Raw genomic sequence first — 20,716 nt, 5'->3', positions numbered from 1 at the left:
GATTCCTGAGCATTTCTGGGTGTGACCCAAACACTAAACAAACAAAAAAAACCAAAAAAAAAAAAAAAGAGAGAGAGAGAGAATGATTGGTTTTAGAAGATTTTGTTTTTAGATAGAAAGGAAGTGATCTGTGGAGAAAGAATTGTGTAGAAATCAGATTGAGTATTGAGGTAAATTTATAAAACCAGCACTGTTTCTGCATTTGCAAACCAGATTTATTTTATATAGTTAGGGTTTCTGCTCCTGTGACACCTCTAGTCCTTCTATGACTTTTTATCCAGATTAATGGAGTAAAGGTTTGGAGTGATAGCGCAGTGGGTAGGGCATTTGCTTGCACATGGCTTACCCGGGTTCAATTCCTTCGTCCCTCTCAGAGAGCCTGGCAAGCTACTGAGAGTATCCCGCCTGCACGGCAGAGCCTGGCAAGCTACCCGTCTCGTATTCGATATGCCAAAAACAGTAACAACAAGTCTCACAATGGAGATGTTACCGGTGCCCGCCCCAGCAAATCAATAAGCAACGGGATGACAAGTGACAAGTGACAATGGAGTAAAGCATACATTCTATTATTTTTTTTCTTTTTTGTCTTTTTGAGTCACACCTGGTGATGCTCAGCGGTTACTCCTGGCTCTGCACTCAGGAATTACTTCTGGCAATGCTTGGGGTGGGGGGGCACCATATGGGATGCTGGGGATTAAACCAGGTTGGCTATGTGCAAGGCAAATGCACTCTGGCCCCTTGAGCATATATTCATAAACATACTCCCTGTCACTTTTCTAAAGAACTTCTTAGCTTACAGTAGGTCTTAGTTGATAAAGTGATTAATGTAAGGAACATTGGCTAAGAGAGAGTTGTCCTAGAAAGGAAACAATGCTGTTTATTAAGAGATATCTTTTCTTATTTTGGCATACTAACAAAGTTGTATTTTTGTGTTTTTAGGTTTTTGACAACTATGCAGTCACTGTTATGATTGGTGGAGAGCCATATACTCTTGGACTTTTTGATACTGCAGGTAAAAAGTTCTGTAACTGAAAACAGTTGCTGGTTGTGATTTTTTTTGTTGTTGTTGTTAAAATTTTGAAAAACTAGTTTATCAGCAGACTCTTTCCCTTTTGTTAATAGTTGGCAGGATTGAATATCTTGGTTGATCCTTGCCCAAGGTATAATTTCAGACTAGGAAATGGCAGTTTGGGATTTGGAGTACCCAGTCAGGATGGTGTGATGGTAACAGATGAAGTAGGATATAAGATAGGCTGTATTATCACTCTAAAATTTGAATGCTTACTTGGTGTGTCTTTATAATACTTAGGAAGGTAAGTAGTTACAATACATAGATAATTTTTTATGTTTTTGTTTTAAGGCCATGTCTAGCAGTGGTTTGGGGTTACTTCTGGCTTTGCACTCAGGAATGCACTCCTGGCTTTGGGGACCACATAGGATGCCGGGATCAAATGCATGTAATATTCTGCGTGCAAGGCAAGCGTATTACATGCTGTAGTAGATCTCTGTTTCCAGATAGCTTAATATTTTGCATTACATCAGAAAAGAATTTGAGGGCACTCCAGTTTCTAGCTTACAAACTTGACATTCTGGCCAGTTTTTCAAATGTCAGTACTAATTTCTTCATTTTTTTTTTTTATTTCTGTTAGTTCCTCCTCTATTTTTTTCAGCGTCAGGAATTGAATCCATATGAAAGGTATATGCTTTGCTACTGAGCCATATAATACCCAGTTCTTTCTGATTTCTCGCTTCTCTCTGTTATCAGTTAGCCAAAGGAAATTTCAGAAGGGCACATTCTTTGAGAATGTGGATATTCTACACTTTTTTTTTGTTTATTTTGCTTTTTAAGTCACACCCGGTGATGCTCAGGGTATACTACGGGCTCTGTGCTTAGGAATCACTCCTGGCAGTGCTCGGGGGACCATATGGGATGGTGAGAATCAAACCAGTGTCAGCCGCATACAAGGCAGATGCTATACCTGCTGTACTATTGCTCCAGCCCCTACGCTTTTTCTTTTTTTAGAAGGGGGAATGCATACTGGGGATACTCAAGGATCACTCCTGGAACTGCTTGAGGGGATCATGTGTCATGTCCTTGGTTAAATTTTAATATTATCTTGCAGGGCCCCTAGGGCTTTTGAGGGGGGGAGGGAGGTGTAGGATTTTGGGCCACACCCATTCAGGGTTTACTTCTGGCTCAGGGATAACTCCTGGTGGGCTCAAGGTACTATGTGGGGTATACCAGGGATTGAACCCAGGTAGGCTGCATGCTTTACTTTCTGTTTTTTTTTTTTTTTTTGTCCAGGGCTGGTGTTTTTTTTTTTTTTTTCTTTGCTATAACTAATAGTGCTCAGGAGCTACTCCTGGCTATCTGCTTGAAGGGTCTCTCCTGGCAGTGCTCAGGGGAAAATGTTGAACTGGGTTGAACAGCATACCTTCCTGTAGCCAACTCCTCAACATGGGATTGAACCTAGGGCCTGGCCTTAGAAATGCAAGGCATGTTCACTACTAATGAGCCACACTCTCCCTCTTTTAAAAAAAGTTATATTTCTTTTTATTTTTGAGTCACACCTGCTGGTGCACAGGCTTATTCCTGGCACTGTTCACTCCTGATGATGCTCAAGGAATCATATTTAGTGCTGGGGATAGAACTGGGTCTGCCATGTATAAGGCAAGTGTATGGCTTTTCTGGCCGTGCATATTACTCTTAGGGAGTGTACTACTCATTTTGGGCACCTACCCAGATTTAATTGGGAGGATCAAACAAAGAGAGAATAGTAAATAGTTAAGCTTAGTGAACAAGGATATTTGAATGTTGTCTAGGCCTGCTAATATTTTTTCTACCACAGCTGATGTTGCTCAGGGCTCTACACTCAAGGATCACTCTTGGTGGGACTGAGGGGACAGTATGTGGTCTCAGGAATTGAACCTGGGTTGGCAGGACCTTAACCCTTGTACGATGTCTCCAGTTCATCATTACTCTTTTTTTTTTTGTTGTTGCTTTTTGGATCACACCTGGCGATACACAGGGGTCACTCCTGGCTCTGCACTCAGGAATTACCCCTGGCGGTGCTCAGGGGACCATATGGGATGCTGGGAATCGAACCCGGGTTGGGCCGCGTACAAGGCAAACGCCCTACCCGCTGTGCTATCTCTCCAGCCCCCCTCATCATTACTCTTAAAATGTTAAATTTATAAAAACTTTTCTGGAGCGATAACACAGTGGGCAGGGCGCTTGCTGGGTTCGATCCCCAGCACCACCATGGTCTCCCTAGCACCAGCAGGAGTGATCCCTGAGTACTGCTGGATGTGGCCCCAAAACTTTAAAAAAAAGGTCATAGTATATTAAAGAAAACTTGGAAAATGGGTAAAATAATACAACAGCCTCTGTCCTTAGAGATGGATTGTTTTCTTCAATGTGTGCCTTGGTTATATTGTAATCTATTGTATGTCAGATCTTTTGTTAACATTTCGGGTTGTTTGGAGTTTTCCTTTACATTACAGTTTTCTTCATACTTTTTTTTTTTTTGCCACACCTGGCTGTGCTCGGGAGCCCTGGCTCTGTGCTTAGGGATTACTTCTGGCAGGGCTTGGGAGGCCATGTAGTGTCGGGGATCAAATGTGGGTTGGCTGTGTACAAGACAAGTGCCCTACCTGCTGTACTGTTGCTCCCGTCCTCACACAGAATTTTGTATTTTGACACTACTTTTTCATTTTCCCCATCTCTTCCCTTCTCTGCTCTGCTTCTGTGATGACTGGGTTCCCACCACCACTTGCTCAGCCTCTTGCACTTTCAGTTGTAGTGCTTGCAGGAAGCTGCTGTTCAGATGCAGCAGTTCTTAGGGGATCCTCCTAGTAGATTCGGGGGGACCCTGTGGGCTGCTGACAATCGAACCAGGACCTCAGCTATGTACAAAGTGCCTTACCTGCTATATAATCTCTTGAGTCCCTTTCATTTCTTTTTAAAAATTAATGGGAGGGGGTCGTAGGGCTGGAGGGATAGTACAAGGATAGTACAAGAGGGCAAAGTGCTTGCATTCAACCTGGGTTCAAATCCCTGTTGCTGCATGTGGTCCTGGGTTCCACCAGGGGTCACTCTTGAGCAGTCAGGACGAGCTCCTGCAAGGCAAGCGTCCTACTAACACTTGAGCTTCCTGCACATCTGGTTTTGGTACTTGGTCACTTGGCTGTGACGCTCTCTGGGGTGAACACCTCTAATTGCAGCGGCAGGGAACAGTGTACATTCTGGTGAAAGTGCTTGCTGGGGCTGACCTAGTGCTTGTGCTCTTCCCCCCTTTAAGTTGGGCTCACATATACCTGGTTGGAGCATGATCAAAACCTGCCTGTAGCACTCGGGCTTAAAGAACTGCCAAGGACAGCCAGCATTGCTGCCAGGATCATGTTCTGCTTGTGTGGCAGCACCCAGGATTGGATGCATGAATCATCCTTGCAGGGAAGCTTTCTAAATCCCTGAACTAGGCCCCAGTATGTGTTTCTAGAACTTTCATTTTTCATTTTCTTTCCTATTTGCGATGCTGGGGAATGCTCCCAGTAGTGCCCAGGTTACCATGTGGTGCCTGGGACTATTATATGCAATACAAACCCCTCAAACCCCTTCAAACCCCTCAAAGCCATTTGCTCATAGCGCCCCCCTCCCCAGTGCGCATACACACAATTAGTTATTTATATTGAATTCCCTTGATGTAGACCATTACAAAGCTGTTCATGATTATCTTTAAGTCATACAATGTTACAACACTCATCCCTCCACCACTGTATGTTTTCCATGACCAATGTCTCCAGTGTCTCTGTCACTACCCTCCAGTCTCCCCTCCCCTGCCTGCTCTATGACAGGTACCTTCTCCCCCCTCTCCCCCCCCTTTTCTATTTGTGCATTGTGGTTTGTAGTATTGGCTGCAGGGATAGCACAGTGGGTTGGGCGTTTGCCTTGTACGCAGTTCGATTCCTCCTCCCCTCTCAGAGAGCCTGGCAAGGTACCGAGAGTATCTTACCCGCATGGCAGAGCCTGGCAAGCTACCTGTGGTGTATACGATATGCCAAAAACAGTAACAACGAGTCTAATAATGGAGACGTTACTGGTGCCCACTCGGGCAAATCGATGAGCAACTGGTGACAGTGACAGTGGTTTGCAGTAGAAGTGCTAAGAAGTCATTATGTTTGTTCAGGGCATTCAGTATTTTTATTGCGAAAGAATATCTGGAGCAGCTTATTTTTAACTGGGTAGCAGCTTTGGGGTATGGACATGACTGCCGGGGCTTTTGGAGGGACAGGGAGGTATGGGGAGGAAGCCCATCATGGTCCTGAGAGAAAGCAGGAGATTACAGTCACAAAAAGCACATACCTGAATTTTCAGCAGATTAATATCTTGGTGAGGTTTGGCCAGGGGCATGGTGGTGATTTTGGATTGTGGGAGCAAGAGAGTGCCGGAGGCTTTGTTTGGGTGGGCACCAGAAAAACCTGCCCTCCTCTGATCTACCCTGGTCTGTTCAGTCTTATGTGGGTCTGAGATTTATTGCAGCTTCTGATCTCTTTTGAGATTTATTTTTGGGTCTCTGAAGTCAGGCCAGTAGTAGAGCTTACATGGTAGTGCTGAAGTTGGTTCGTGGGCATGATTGCCAGTGCTTCCAGGAGTGTGGGGAAGGGGGGGGAGGTAGCCCATGCTGACCCAACTCCACCTGAGAAATTCTGGAGATTTCAGTCACAAAACCTCTATACCCGAATTTTCAGCAGATTAATATCTCAGGCCCGTCCTAAGATGGTGGAGTGCAGCTGGGGGCATGGCTGTGATTTGGATTGTGGGAGCAAGTGGCTGCTGGGGGCCCTGCCCGGGCTGGTACCAGGCAAACCGCCCACCTCCATCTACCCCGGTCTGTTAGCCTTGCATGGGTACAAGATTTACTGCAGCTTTTGATAGCTTCCTGGTTTTATTTATTCTGGAGCAAGGCTGATAAATGAGCTAATATGATAAGCTACTATAATATGATAAATGAGCCCAAGTGGTTTGTGGGTGTAACTGGTCCTGAGTTGTGTCAGGAAGGCTGAAGCCACCATTAGGTTGCTGATGCCCTTGACCCTCATGTCCAGGTTGACCCACCCATGGCCCTGTGTCCTTTGGGCCCCAGTAGTGGCTGTAGCTGCGGTCCCTGTAGGTACTAGGACTGAGCCAGGGCTGCTACCGTTCACGGTTCTGGTGCTCTGGGTGCACTGTAGCCACCAGTCTGTCAGAACCCGACCAAGAGGCACACATACCATCCTTGGTCTCCAGACAGTTGGCACTCAGGGAGGTTTTCGTCCATAACACACTGCGGATGGCACTGGCAGCGCAGGCTGGTCCGGGGAAGAAATGGTGGCAGGGATGCCCTGCTGGCTGCGAAACCAGCTTCCCATGGTAGGAACCTGGGCGTCCCCTCAGCCTGGGACCCTCGTACCACAGCAGTGCCAAGTTGAACCCGAAGAGCCCCACTCATTCATGCCACTATCAGCAAGGCTTGTGGTATTTCCCTTATGTTCAGAACACTCACAGGCACGGCACCTCTTCACGAGGCCTACTCTGGTTGATGCTCCACCGTGGATGCCGGCTTGGTTCCTCTTAAAGCCACTGTTTTTGAGAAAAAATATTTAAAGGGCTTATAGTCATTCATGCAGAAATTTTATTTTTTTCGCCATCCCTCCTAGGGCTTTTTATTATTTTAAATGACATATTAAGAGATGAGTCAATTATGTTCTTTGTTTTCATTTTATAAGTTTCCGTTTCATATTTCTTGTATTTTTAGACATTATATTTTTATAAAGTTGTTCTTGATGATTTATTATTTAGTATTCCAACACCAATCCCACCATTGTTACACCTTTCCACAACCATTATTTCCAATTTTCCCAACCATTTCCCAAGCCTACCCCAATAGCAGGCCCTAAATAATTTATTTTATATTGCTTGTTATGAGTAATTCACTAAAAATGAAAAAAAAATATTTCCTTAGACGAAAGTGTGTGAAGATTGTATCTTACCCTGGACTCATTAAACCCTTGTATAACATGTTGCTATACTAACTTGTTGCAGGTTTTGTGTATTTATATTTTGTTAATCAAGACTGGTTGTCTTCTACTTTACATCCTACCTACTCCTGGTATATCAGTGTAGAGTTTGAGATGTCACTCTAGGGATTCAAACATTTTGAATAGAGTGATACCTCTGGACTTAAATTTTTAACTGGATGGTGACTTTGGGGTCCGAAGCATCTCTGCAGCTTGGTGATCTCTTCAGTGATTTATTTATGAGTCTCTGGATCATGACCGGTTAATGAGCTCATATGGCACCAGAGGCAGTTTGTGGGCGTGACTGCCAGGCTCCTGGAATAACAGATAGAGGGGAGGTAGCCCATCCCGAACTCCATGAGCACCTGGAGATTTCTGTCACAAAACCTGCATTTTTGAGTATTTCAGCAGATTCACTCCTGGGTGAGGCTTGTCCTGAGCCTGTGGAGGTAGGCCATGAGCATGGTGGTGACTGGGGTGTGTAGTTTTGGGCTGTCAGGTCTCTGTTTCAGCAGGTGGTGGGCTCACCTACCCCTCCACCCCCCGGGTCCCCTGGATTGAGACTCAGCCTGGCATGGGGGCTGGAGGCATCTCTGTCACCCAGACATTTTATGGCCCCGTTAGCCTAGCCATTCAGCTCTTGAGGGCTGCTGGCGCTGGCCTGCTCTCTGCCTGCTGCCATCTCCTCCCTCCCCAGTGTGTATGTGGGAATAGCCGTGGGTGATGCTCCTTCTGAGCACTTAGTCAAAAACGGGATATTGAGCATTATATACGACATTTTAAACTTTAATTAACAGTGAACTTTCTGATTTTGTCAGTTCTAATAATGCATGCCCGTTACAGAAATTTTGTGTCTGTGTGGGCACACCTATATAAATGGTAGAAATCTCAGAGGTGTCCACATTTTTTTGTTTCGTTTTTGAGACAGATTTTCTTTTGGAGCAGATTTACAATTTAAGCTCTGAGCTGGTATGCTGTTGTAGTGTACACAATTTTTTGTTTGTTCTTGGGCCACACCTGGCAGTGTCAGGACTTAGTCCTGGCTCTGTGCTCAGGGATCACTCCTAGCAAGTTTGGGGCACCTTATGTAAGGGGTACTAGAGATTTAATGCTGGTTGACCACGTTCAAGACAAGCTCACTACCTGCTGTGGTATTGCTCCAGTCCCCTGTAGTGTATATAAGTTATCTGTAGTCAGAACCAACCTGTTTTACAGAGTGGAGTGAAATGGTCTTGATTATTTTATACTTTGAAGGATGGTAAGTGGTAATGCTATCTCATCTTGATTAGTGGTTATTCATAACATGTAGGGTTAAATTTATTTTTTGTGTATGAAGAGAATGGGCTGGAGCGATAGCACAACAGGTAGAGCGTTTGCCTTGCACGTGGTTGACTCGGGTTCGATTCCTCCGCCCCTCTCGGAGAGCCCGGCAAACTACCCATGGCATATTCTATATGCCAAAAACAGTAACAACAAGTCTCGCAATGGAGACGTTACTGTTGCCCGCTCAAGCAAATCGATGAGAAACGGGATGACAGTGTGTGATACAGTGTGATGAAGAGAAAATTGTATTTAGGAACTGAGAGAAAGAGAAACACAGATGCAGACTCATAAGACAAAATAAGAGAAATTATGTGGTCTGGTGCAGTGACTCCAGATTGGAATCCACTTGTGCACTAGAAGGGTAAATTTGATTTATTTTTTTATTCATTTCTTTGTTCTTGTGTTTGGGCTGTGCTCAGTGGTGCTCAGGAGTTACTCCTGGCTCTGTGCTCAGGACGAGGGAGTATTTTATGGGATGGTGGGGATTGAACCCGGGTCAATTGCGGGTTGACCTACAGCCTGATCTATTGCTCCAATCACGAAGGGTAAATTCTAGAGAGGGTAAATTTAACTGGTAAATTGTGCTTTGGCTCACCTATGGGGTTTACTCTTATTTTCCTAAATGTAGCATTTGTAGCAAAGTAGATGTAAGGTAGACTACTTTTCTGTTAAGTGAACAGTTTTTCTTCTTGATTCTTTTTTTCTTCTTGGGAAAGAAGAATGATTTTTGTTGCTTTGAGGGCTTGTTCATCACAAATAAGTGGACTGACTCATTATTGCTTTGGACAAGATACTCTAAAATAATGGTTTAATTTTCTGTTACTAATCCATTTGAGTGGAGGTTGGTTGTGCATGAAATGTTTTATTTGACATTCATTTATTTAAATGTTCTTAGTGGTGACACTTAGGAATCTAGACTTGGATCTAGTTTTGATGCTCTCTTACCCTGATTTCAGCGGCTAAAGGCTAAAAATGAATCTATTTCTTTGCTAGATTTTTTTTTAGCCTTTGCTAATAAGGTTATATATGTATGTATATTGATTTTTGGGTCACACCTGGTGTTGCTCAGGGGTTACTCCTGGCTCTGTGCTCAGAAATTACTCTTGGCGGTGCTCAAGGGACCATGTGGGATGCCGAGGATTGAACCTTGAGTTGGCCACATACTATCTGCCATACTATTGCTCCAGCCTGGGTTAAATTTTTTGGGGGTGTGAGGTGGGGGAGGCAGGGTTTGGGCAACACTTGGCGTTGCTCAAAGCTTATTCCTGGCTCTGTGGTCTGGATTTACTCCTGGTAGTGCTTAGGGAATTGAACTGAGGTTAGCTGTGTGCAAGGCAAGTGCTTTAATCCCTGTACTATCTCTCTGGCTCAAGACTACATTTAATTTGAATTGGTGTTAAGAAAAGGAATGCAAACATTTTGTATATTCTTTTTACAAAGTTTAGTTCACTTTCTGAAGTACTATTTTATTTTTAAAGTTTTTTTCTGGGTTGGAGAGAGATAGCACAGTGGCTAATGTATGTACGTGGCTTGCATGTACCTAACCCAGGTTCAATCCCCAGCACCACATATGTTCCCCTGAACCCTGTCCTTAAGTGCAGAGCCATTAACTACTTGTAGAGTAAGTCTGAAATAATTTCTGGGTGTAGCCCAAAAGGAAACAATTTTTTTGGGGAGGGGGTTGCTGTTAGGTATGAAACTTAGGGCTTACACATGTTTTTTTTTGGAACTTGGGCATATGATGCTTTAAAGTTCAGTTAGTGCTGCACAGAGCTCAAGCAGTTTAGATGAGAATATTGTGAAGGAGTTTGGCTGGTTTATCCTTTTTTTTTTTAAATCCCAAACTCCCTTTATGTCTAAAATTACATATAATTTAAGAAATGAAAATTATACATGTAAATTGCATACTTTATATTCCTTGTCTAGCATAGAATGTATGCTGTTTGATGACCCCCGTTCAGTCCCTGAGCACTATAATATTAATAGCATGTTGTTATGTTAAATGTTCAATTGTTAGAACTGCTTATGTTGATTTTAAAGTTTTTTTTTTTTTTAAATAGTCTTCATTTGGACATCCCCCTTTGGCCTTAATTTCTGTTTTGACCCAAAGATGACTATTGTATGCTTGTGGTGTGGGAATTTTGTGTGTGTGTGTGTGTGTGTGTGTGTGTGTGTGTGTGTGTGTGTTTTGTTTTGGACCACTGTGCTAAGGAATCATTCTTGGCAGCACCTGGGGCCGTATGTAGTGCTGGGGGTTGTACCCAGGTGGGCTGTGTGCAAGGCAGCACCCCACCCACTTGACTAGTCCTAGGATAAAATAAATCTTATTTGTTTGTTTTGGACCATACTTGTGGTGCTCAGAGCTTACTCAAAGCCTTCTGCTCAGGTATCATTCGTAGTAGTGCTTGGAAAAACCATATGGGGCTCTGGGGATTGAACTGGATCAGCCATGTGTAAGGCACACACCCACTGAACTATTTCTTTGGGCCCTAATTCAGTTAATTGTTTTATTGCATTTATTCTTCTATTTACCACTAGTCATGCACACAAAGCTCTATAAAACCAGACTGGTAATAAAGTAATAAAAAGGAAAGAATATGTAATGTTTGGCTTAGAAGCTGGCCTTGCATGCTGGGGGAAAAGGCAGCTCAGATAGAGAAGGGACCACCAAGTCAAGGGTGCCACCAGGAAGGCCCATTTGGGATGGGAGATGCGGGTTGAAAGTAGACTATAGACCGAACATGATGGCCACTTAATACCTCTACTGCAAACCACAACACCCAAAGAGAGATAGAGCAAAAGGGAATGCCCTGCCACTGAAGTGGGGTGGGGCGGGGGGGAGGGATGCTGGGACCATTGGTGGTGGAAAATGGGCACTGGTGGAGGGATGGGCACTCGACCACTATATGACTGAAATGTAAGCACGAAAGTTTTTTTTTTTCCCCCCAGGGACATAATTTTATTTAATTATTTTTATTTTAACACTAATTATTCAATCAGTTGCATTTGTTTACTGTTACATATATACATATATATATATTTTTAATTCTTTTATTGATTCACCATGTGGAAAGTTACAAAGCTTTCAGGTTAAACTCTCAGTTATACAAAGGCACGAAAGTTTTTAAGTATAACTATACCTCAGTGATTCACTAATAAAAAATTAAAAAAAAAACAGAGAGAAAAAAAGAATATTAATGTTTGCTCTCCTAAGGACTAGAAACAGAAAATAGAATTAGCTGAGTGGTATTTCTCATGTATTACAAAGTTGAATATTTAATAATTAAGGTGCTTTCTGGTTAATGATCAGTGTACGTGTTTAATTTACTTACTGATAAGTGATTTTAATGCTAGGAGGTTATGCAAGATTCAGTTACTGATTTCTTTTATTTGAGGAAGTGGGTGACACACCTGGCTGTGCTCAGGGATTACTCGTGGCTCTGTGTTCAGGGATCACTCCTGGCAGGCTCCGTAGACCATATGGGATGCCGGGGTTGGCCCAGGCAAAGCAAATTCCCTCTCTGCTATAGTACCTCTCTGTACTCAGTTGCTGATGTCTCCAATTTGTTTTCTTCCTAGGGCAAGAGGATTATGACAGATTACGGCCACTGAGTTATCCACAAACAGATGTATTTTTAGTCTGCTTTTCAGTGGTCTCTCCGTCCTCATTTGAAAATGTGAAAGAAAAGGTGAGTTCTGTCTTATGTTTCTCCCCAGAAAAAGGTCGTCAGGTTCTTGATAGCTTGTAAGTAACTGTAGAGTTTTGTGGCTTTAAAAAAATATTCTTTTGGGGCTGGAGCAATAGCACAGCTGGTAGGGTGTTTGCCTTGCATGCAGCCGACCTGGGTTCGATTCCCAGCATCCCCTATGGTCCCCTGAGCACTGCCAGGAGTAATTCTTGAGTGCAGAGCCAGGAGTAACCCCAGTGCATCTCCAGGTGGGACCCAAAAAGCAAATAAACACATAAATAAATAAATAATTCTTTCCCCCTCCATTTCTAGTGGGTGCCTGAGATAACTCACCACTGTCCAAAGACTCCTTTCTTACTTGTTGGGACCCAAATTGATCTCAGAGATGACCCCTCTACTATTGAAAAACTTGCCAAGAACAAACAGAAGCCTATCACTCCAGAGACTGCTGAAAAGCTGGCGCGCGACCTGAAGGCTGTTAAATATGTGGAGTGCTCTGCACTCACACAGGTGAGACTGGCGTGGGGCTCTCGGTTTCCTGCTGTGTCTTCATTATGTTTCAGAGGTCATTTCTAGCAAGTACTGCCCGGGAAAGCCGCCCAGGAACCCTGCCGTTGTAATGTATGTTGCTTTGCTTGATGTCTCTTCATTTAAGGAGAAAATTACCAGTCTCTAAGAGAAGCACCTGTTTGTGAGCTTCCGCGTGTCCCTGAGTCACTTTGGGAAAGGGGGAAAGGCTCAAGTTAGCACAGAAGAGAGTAGTTCCCTCACCGTTTCTTAGACTTAATTTTTGTTTTGTTTTGTCAAAAATATATCTGACCTTCAATTCTAATACTTGATGCTGTAATTTCTGGGGTAATTCAGTGGTGGGTAGGTAATTTATCATCGCAGTTTAGCTGTTCATGTCAGAGAGATGTATCTTACTGTATCTCAAGTAGGCTTTTTATATTAATGTCTTTTAGCTCTGTTTTTGGAAGCATTCCTTCTTTTTTAGTTCTTTTATCCTTCTGTTTCTTTCATAGCGATTTAGTTGGAATTCTTACAGTTTGATGGGAAGTTTTTTTTTTGTGGACAGAGAGCAGTGTTAGAGTATTAAAAATAAGAATTACAGTAGGCTAATATTGTCTTTATCTTTCCTACCTTTATGGTTTTATTGACTGGTTCTCCCCTTTGAGAACTGTTCAGGGGGCAATAAATGAAAATAATTAGCGCAGATAATTATTTTACTGGTACTAGTACTTTGAAGTTTGAACAATAAGTGTGGATGATTAAAATAGGGCAGGGAAGAAAGCATAGATTTTTTTTTTAATATTAAATCCATGGTTTTTTTTACATCAGTAAGTTATCAGTATTGCTTTTCTTGAGCTCGGCTGGCATGTGGTGCAGATGACGGGAGCACATGCTCTGCATGTGGAAGCCCTGGTTTGGTCTCTGGCACTGCATGGTCTCTGTAGCACTGCTGGGTCGTGTCCTCCAAGCCCGGAGTGTTTTTTAATTTTTTTTTTTTAATACTAAGGTAAGTGGTAGACAAAATGGGATAGTATGTCAACCTTGATTTAGTGCTAGGTTACTTAAAGACATTGGCTGGAGGGCTTTGGGCCACACATGGTGGTGCCCAGGGGCTACTCCTGGTTCTGTGCTCAGGAATCACTCCTGGGGGTGCTCAGGATGACCATAGGCAGTGCTGGAGATTTAGCCGAGTGCAGGGCAGACACCTTAGCTAGCCTTGGCCCAAGGTAAAATTTTTATGCTTAACCGTTATTTCAAAGGTTGACCTTAAGGTATAATATTATTTTTCAAAATCTAGCTTTCCTTGGCAGTTTAGTGTTATAAAAACAGATACTTAAAAGATCAGAAGAATTTATATTTTCTAACACACAGCACAAAGAATTTGCCCATTTTTGTGTGTTTTGTTACCATCCTGAGAACAAAGTTCTTGTGTGTCTGAGCCTATATATGTATTGGGGAAGGCTACTTGTGGAACATGTGTGTCCGTTTGTAACCGACCATATGTATCAGTTACATATCCTTATCTCTAAATAGGGGGATATAGAAGCAAACTGACCCTGTGGACCCAATTTTAGGCTATTAATAAAACTTATTTTAGAGAATTGTGTGTTTCCATATAAGATTTTTAAAGTAGTGCTAACAGCTTTATATAGTAAGTAATTTTACAGAAAATAGGAATTTGAAAAGGTGTTAGCAAATACAATTTTTCTTAAAAGAGAAGATAGAAAATGTTTCTCGTTTTTATATGGGAACTAGGACTTTTAGGACTTCAGATTTTGTTTGTTAGCACCTCTAAACTGAACTCAGCATATAACTAGATAGTGTGGGTAAAGCAGCAATTAATTTTGTTATCTCAAAGTAGTTAATCTTTGTCAGTAAGTAAGAGTTTGCTTTGAGATGCACTAGTTCCTGGTGTTCCTCCTTTTCGTCATTTTACTTACAAAATATATTATCTGTTTCATTCTTCTTGCTTTTCATACAGTATTTGACTCCCAGCATTTGCTCCAAGAGATGCTAAAAGAATTGTAGAGGAACTTTGACACGCAGTTTTGTTAAGCACTTTATAAAATGAGTAAAAAGATGAAAAATTTTTAACTTCTTAAAAAAAAGTTCTGGGGGCCGGAGCGATAGCACAGCGGGTAGGGCGTTTGCCTTGCACGCGGCCGACCCGGGTTCGATCCCCGGCATCCCATATGGTCCCCCAAGCACCACCAGGAGTAATTCCTGAGTGCAAAGCCAGGAGTAACCCCTGAGCATCGCTGGGTGTGACCCAAAAAGAAAAAAAAAAAGAAAAAAAAAAGTTCTGATTGCTAGTTCTCATTTATTTTGAACCAAATGGAATATGTGGGTGCCAGGTCTCTGATTTGGTGGTTTGCGGGGGTAGTGTAGAGAGGGGGAACAGATGTGGTGATCGGGCCAGAGTCGGTAGAGCGCTTCCTTTGCACTCAGTTGGCCTGGGTTTGATCCCAACATTCCCTATAGCTCTCTGAGCACCACTGGGAGAGACGGCAGAGTGCAGAGCCAGGAGTGACTCCTGAGCATTACCAGGTGTGGCCCCAAAACAAAGAAAATGTTGGGGAGTTGTCTGGGCCTGGAGCCCTGTTCTGAGACTTTTGAGAAAATTTTTACTTGGGATCAAACTGACCTAAGATAAGAGAATGTCAAACTTCTGGGCCTGGGGAGATCTGGTATACCAGGATACATAGATGTATCTGGGTAGAGCAGATTCCTCATACGTTTGAGACCCTGGGTTTGATACCTAGCACCTACCATCCTTTGAAAAAAGGTTACGTGTTTGCTTGGTCAGCCCATGGCTTTACATTAGGTGAGTGGATCTGGGCCCATGATGTGAGGTCTACCAAATGACAGTTAACGTGAGTTCTGGCTGAGGTTATGTGTATATCTGTATTCGACCTTCATTAATAATTCTTTGTTTTCACTCCATGCTTTATGCTGTGATATTCATGCAAACATCTTAAAGCATTGACTGCTTGCTGAAACCCATTCCAGGACCCCATTCTTTATTTTCCTATGACTTGGGTGGTGGTTACTTGCTCTAATAACATTACTGAATAACTGAAGTGTAAACTGTTTCTAGAGTCTGTTCTTTAAGCTTCTCCCAGTTGGTACTGTTAAACAATTAACACTCTTTCTGTCTGAACCTTTTTACTCTGGGAAACTTTTCACTCCAGAATTCTGATTAATCCCACCCAGATGTTATTTTATCTTAAATCTAGAAACTTATAGCATGCTTGTTAGTTTGCTATTTGTGTCCTTCAGTTATTCAGTGGCTGAATTCACAGAAGCCTGACACTATTTTATTTATTTATTGTTTTGGGCCCAGAGCTGATAGTGCTCAGGGGCTATTCCTAACCCCTAGTGAGGAAGTTGCTCCCAGCAGTGCTGGAGGGACCGTGTCATGTTGGGGATTGAACCTAGGCATACCACATGCAGAGTAGGGACTCAGCTATTGAGTGGTCTCTCGGACCCAGAGTTTGAAATTTATGTAGATTGGTCCCAAAATACTTATGTCGTCCTTATCCTTTCAAATACTGATGTATTGTCTATTTGATGAAATCCATCTATCTTATTTTTAAATATTTATTTCTCTCCTGGCATTTGCATTGAAATATTGTAACCTTAGAATTACAAGAGTGCTCTTTTAGAAATTAGGGCATGCATTTTTATAAAAATCACTCTCGCTCAGTTGTCTGTTTTTGAGGTAAGAAATTTGTTTAATTATCTATTTCCCCAATAATGGGGTCTATAATTGAATTTTCTGGCAGTTTTTCTTACGCACATTGCTTCTGTGAATTCAGCCTATTTAATCCAGACTGCTATTTTATCTGCTAGTCTTTCTAATCCTCTAACCTGGCTGCTATTCTCTCTCCTCCCCTCTGTCTTATAGAGAGGTCTGAAGAATGTGTTTGATGAGGCTATCCTAGCTGCCCTCGAGCCTCCGGAAACTCAACCCAAAAGGAAGTGCTGTATATTCTAAACTGTTTTCTCCTTCCCCTCTTTGCTGCTGCTTCCTGTCCCACTACTGTAGAAAGATCATTTAAAACAAAGGAATAAAACTGTCCTGTTTGAAAGCCTCTGCGTCTTTTTACTTGCCACCGTAGAGCAACCTATGTATTAGTTTTACTCAAGAATGCAATATCTTAATAGAACATTTTTTGTGATCAGTCGTTAAGTTGGACTTATTTAACTCTCAGCTGCTTGAGTTGTGTGATTCTCAGAGCTTTTCGGTTGGATTACTATGGCAAAAGGGATCCTGGTCTGGCATTAAGATTGTCCTCTGGGAGAAGAGTCTTAACACATCTAGATCTTACTTCTAGATGGAGAAAAGAACACAGACATTTTACTCTTATGATAAATTGTTAATTGTAATTGCATGACAAACCTTATGGGAAAAGGGGTGACCTGCTAGTAGAGTGTAATGGGGAAGGGAGGATTCTTCTCTGGTTTTTCTTTGTGCAGTGAAACTTTGTGTTGCTATTATTGCTTTGGCTGTTTGTGCTTTAGTGAAGTATTTGTCAGTCTGGGGTGGGAAAGATAATTGATTGATGTATCTGTTACTGCTTTATGAAAGCATTTGTAACATTATCTTTTAAGAATAGCATCCATTTTAACAGTTGACTTAAGGTTTGTTAATGTTGAGATGTAAAGCTGCCATCTTTATATTTCTGCTTCTGATTTTATTGTTGTGAGGGAAACATATAATTGTGGTAACTTTAAATTTTGAAATTAAAAATATACAATTGTTTATATAAATGCCTGATGAAGCTTTATTCCTGTTGCACTGACTGGCTCTAGTTTTACATTTGTATTAGGAATCCACATTTTTGCTTCTTCAAGCTCCCTAAGTTCTAAGTGGTGGGTTGAAGGGAGTTTAGAGTGAATCTCTCTGATGCAGCCACTTTAACCACTCTGTCTTTGCCTGCGCCTTCCATATAATAAGGGTGCCACTGCCTGTGCCTGTCTTCTCAGTCCTGTTTCACATCCAGCGGTCTCATTTGAATGCAGAGCTACTTCACTTGTTTTTTATTTAAAATGTTTCGGTAGCACATTACAAAACTCATATTGAATGAGCAAATGACACATGTGCTTTGCTTCTTGTGACATATGTTGGTCTGCAAAACTGCTTTCTCAAAAAACCACTGTCTCATTCATGACTATCTATCTGCTCATCTGTTCTGAGGTGCTGAATCCTCCAGTGCCCTGTCTAGACTAAATATGATGAAGTGAGATGGTTGTGTTGAGATGTAGGATTGTTTTTAATGTTTCATTCTTTGCCAACTCTTGGGGTGTTTAAATGTTTAAAATTTGATAATTATCTTTATTATACTGAAAATCAGACTGCCCATTTTTTTTTCCCCCTACCCCTTTTCAGAAAGGCCTAAAGAATGTATTTGATGAAGCAATATTGGCTGCCCTGGAGCCTCCAGAACCGAAGAAGAGCCGCAGGTGTGTGCTGCTATGAACATCTCTCCAGAGTCCTTTCTGCACAGCTGGTGTCGGCATCATACTAAAAGCAATGTTTAAATCAAACTAAAGATTAAAAATTAAAATTCGTTTTTGCAATAATGACAAATGCCCTGCACCTACCCACATGCACTCATGTAAGACAGGCTCATAGGAATGGCCCTCCCTCTCCTGATACTAGTTAATTTTGAGTAATTGTGTATTTGTCAGAAAAGTGATCAGTACTAGTTTCAGTTTTGTTGTTTTAAAATTTTTTTGTTTGTTTCGTTTTTGTTTAAAAGCAAGGCATGCTTGTGATGACTCTGTAACAGACTAATTCGGATTGTTAAAGCTGCTCTGGGGCTCCACTCTGGAGAGTAATCTGGGGCATCTAGTAATTGGGTTTTTTTTTTCCCTCCTTTTTTTTTTTTCCTTTTGTGGAGGGGGGGAGTGTGCGTGGGGTCCGTTTTTATTTAGTCCTTTTTGTTTTTATTATTATTTTTTTAATTCATTAACTATTGGATAGCCCTTAAGGAGAGGAGGATGGATGGATTCCACATTCCACTTCCTATGCCTGGTTTAGAGGACACGCTCCCCGCCTGGTGCTCTTAGGAAGGAGTATAGCAGATGCCTCGTGCAGTAAACATACTCCTTTTTGAAAGTTGCCTTTTCTCTCCACCCCTGAGTAGGTTCAGTTTTTGATGAAACTCATGAAAGTGGAACCAGATTTGCCCCTCCTCTTTTCTAGGATGCACTATATATGTGACTGTGACTTTCAAGGAAATATGTTTGCCATTTAATTTTTTAAAAAAGTTTTTCCCCCTGAAGTTAATTTCTAACTTCTCTAATAAATGAAAAGTATTGCACCTTTTGAAATATACCGAATGGATTGAGTACATAATTAAAAAGCATTTTTCCCTTGTCAGTCATTGTCTTACATGCTTAGCATAGACAAGATGTGTAATAGTACAGTAGTCCTAGAAATAGCTAAAGACCTGGTATATAGAGGAAATATGAGGGGTGGTGCTAGAGGAAAGATACCCTTGCAATGATACGCATCCTCTTCCAAGTTAAGAGGATGGAGACCTGCTTCATTAAGAAGCTAGGGATGGGGTGGGGTGGGGAGAACACTTAACAACATGGGGACCAGCCAGGGGCATCCCTTTATTTCTGTTGTGCATCTGAGAACTCTAGAGCAGCCAACTGAGGCTCTAGGTTAATTAAAAATACAAAACAAAAAAATATGGGGAACAGAGACTTATAAAGACTCTTTATAATAAGTGTTAATAGGGATTTTATCAGCTCATTTTGGTTGCAAAAATTCCAGTTTTTAAAAATGGTCGGATAATTTTTCCCACCTTCCCCAATCCTAATTCTTGTAGAATCATTAGTGTTGAACAATGCTTTCTCATGTCTCAATTCTTTGTATATGCATTCTTTTCAGATGTATTAAACAAAAAACCCTTCACAAGGCCTCCTGAGGGTTGTTATTTTCCCTCCGCCTCTTTTTTTACATATTTAGTAGTGGGATTTGACTCTTATTAGTAGCAGTTTTTAACAAATGTTGGGATATGGATTTAAGTTTATTGATCTGTTCATCTCTAAATTTATTTATTTTGACTTTTGGACAGTGCCTGACGTTGCTCAGGTCTTATTTCTGGCTCTTACTCTTACTCCTGGTGGTGCTCAGAGGACTGGATGGGATGCCAGGGATGGAACCTGGGTCTGCCACATGCAAGGGAAGCACCTTACCTGTTTTACTATCTCTTTGGCCCAAACTTTCTTATTTTTATGTATTTTCTTTCCTGGCATTTAGTTTAAAATCATGTTTTCCCCTTTATATATTTGAATTGGTACCTTTTCCCTTAACTTTGGCAGGCAGCCTAGAAACTTTTCCTTAAATATCAAGTAGGTCATAACACTTCATAGTGAAGAAATGTTCAGGAAGTTCATTGCTCATGTTTTTGGAAGGAAATATCAGTAGACCTTTAGTCCTTAGATTAGCTGGCAAGCAGCCAGCGTTCCCCCTTCGTTTTCCAGTCACTGCATACTGTAGCACAGCTTGAGCAGTGAACTATTTAAAATTTTTTCAGGTATTTCCAGAATGCGGACAGATTAGAGAATAACTGCTCGTAGGTTAAAGATACTCAGTCAGATTTTAAATTCTGTGCTGTAAATCTGAGTAGGGGACACATTTTGTTTAGGTGATAAGGATTTTTTTACTGAAAGACACTTTATACTGCTCTGTATAACAATCTTACAAACTAAGAACTTAAAATTAAAAAAAAAATTAAAATATTAAGATACCGTGATTTACATATTCAGGACAGTGTTCCAACCCCATCCCCACCCCAGTGTTGGCTTTCTGCCACCAGCATCCGCAGGTTTTTCCCCAATCCCCAGTCAGTCTCCTGTAAGCATATTTGCAAGTTTGGTCATGTCAGTTTAGATCTCATGCTTGCAATCTTGTTTTCTCCTTAGTTTACGTATATTTGTGTGTGTACCATGCCCATGCATTATAGGCACAATTCTGCATCTACACCACGGATGAGCTTGAGGCACTTGGCCCCTGCCCCTGTTATCTCTGACCTTTTATTATTATCTCGTCCCTCCTCATTTTCTTTCCTTCTTTGGTCTTTTTGTCTCTGTAATCAAAGGTTAGGGGTAATCTGGGT

At 41.8% G+C, this 20,716-nt stretch overlaps 1 protein-coding gene across 2 annotated transcripts in view; it reads left to right on the top strand.

The window, feature by feature from the left end:
- The window catches only part of CDC42 (cell division cycle 42), a 45,643-nt gene extending 26,129 nt beyond the window's left edge, over window positions 1-19,514 (top strand). Inside the window, exons 3-6 of one of the 2 annotated variants that reach the window (XM_055139415.1) lie at window positions 940-1,012; window positions 11,959-12,068; window positions 12,381-12,578; window positions 17,971-19,514. In XM_055139415.1, coding sequence (XP_054995390.1) covers window positions 940-1,012; window positions 11,959-12,068; window positions 12,381-12,578; window positions 17,971-18,060 — 471 coding nt within the window. In that variant the 3' untranslated portion in view covers window positions 18,061-19,514. Of the gene's footprint in view, window positions 1-939; window positions 1,013-11,958; window positions 12,069-12,380; window positions 12,579-16,485; window positions 16,673-17,970 lie in introns of those variants that run through there. The other variant, XM_055139414.1, reaches the window with a different exon arrangement.
- The last annotated feature ends 1,202 nt before the right edge of the window (window positions 19,515-20,716 follow it).

The sequence above is a fragment of the Sorex araneus genome, chromosome 5, assembly GCF_027595985.1.
Source record: "Sorex araneus isolate mSorAra2 chromosome 5, mSorAra2.pri, whole genome shotgun sequence".
In the NCBI taxonomy this organism is placed as follows: Eukaryota; Metazoa; Chordata; class Mammalia; order Eulipotyphla; family Soricidae; genus Sorex; species Sorex araneus.
This window is presented reverse-complemented; position numbering and strand designations above follow the sequence as displayed.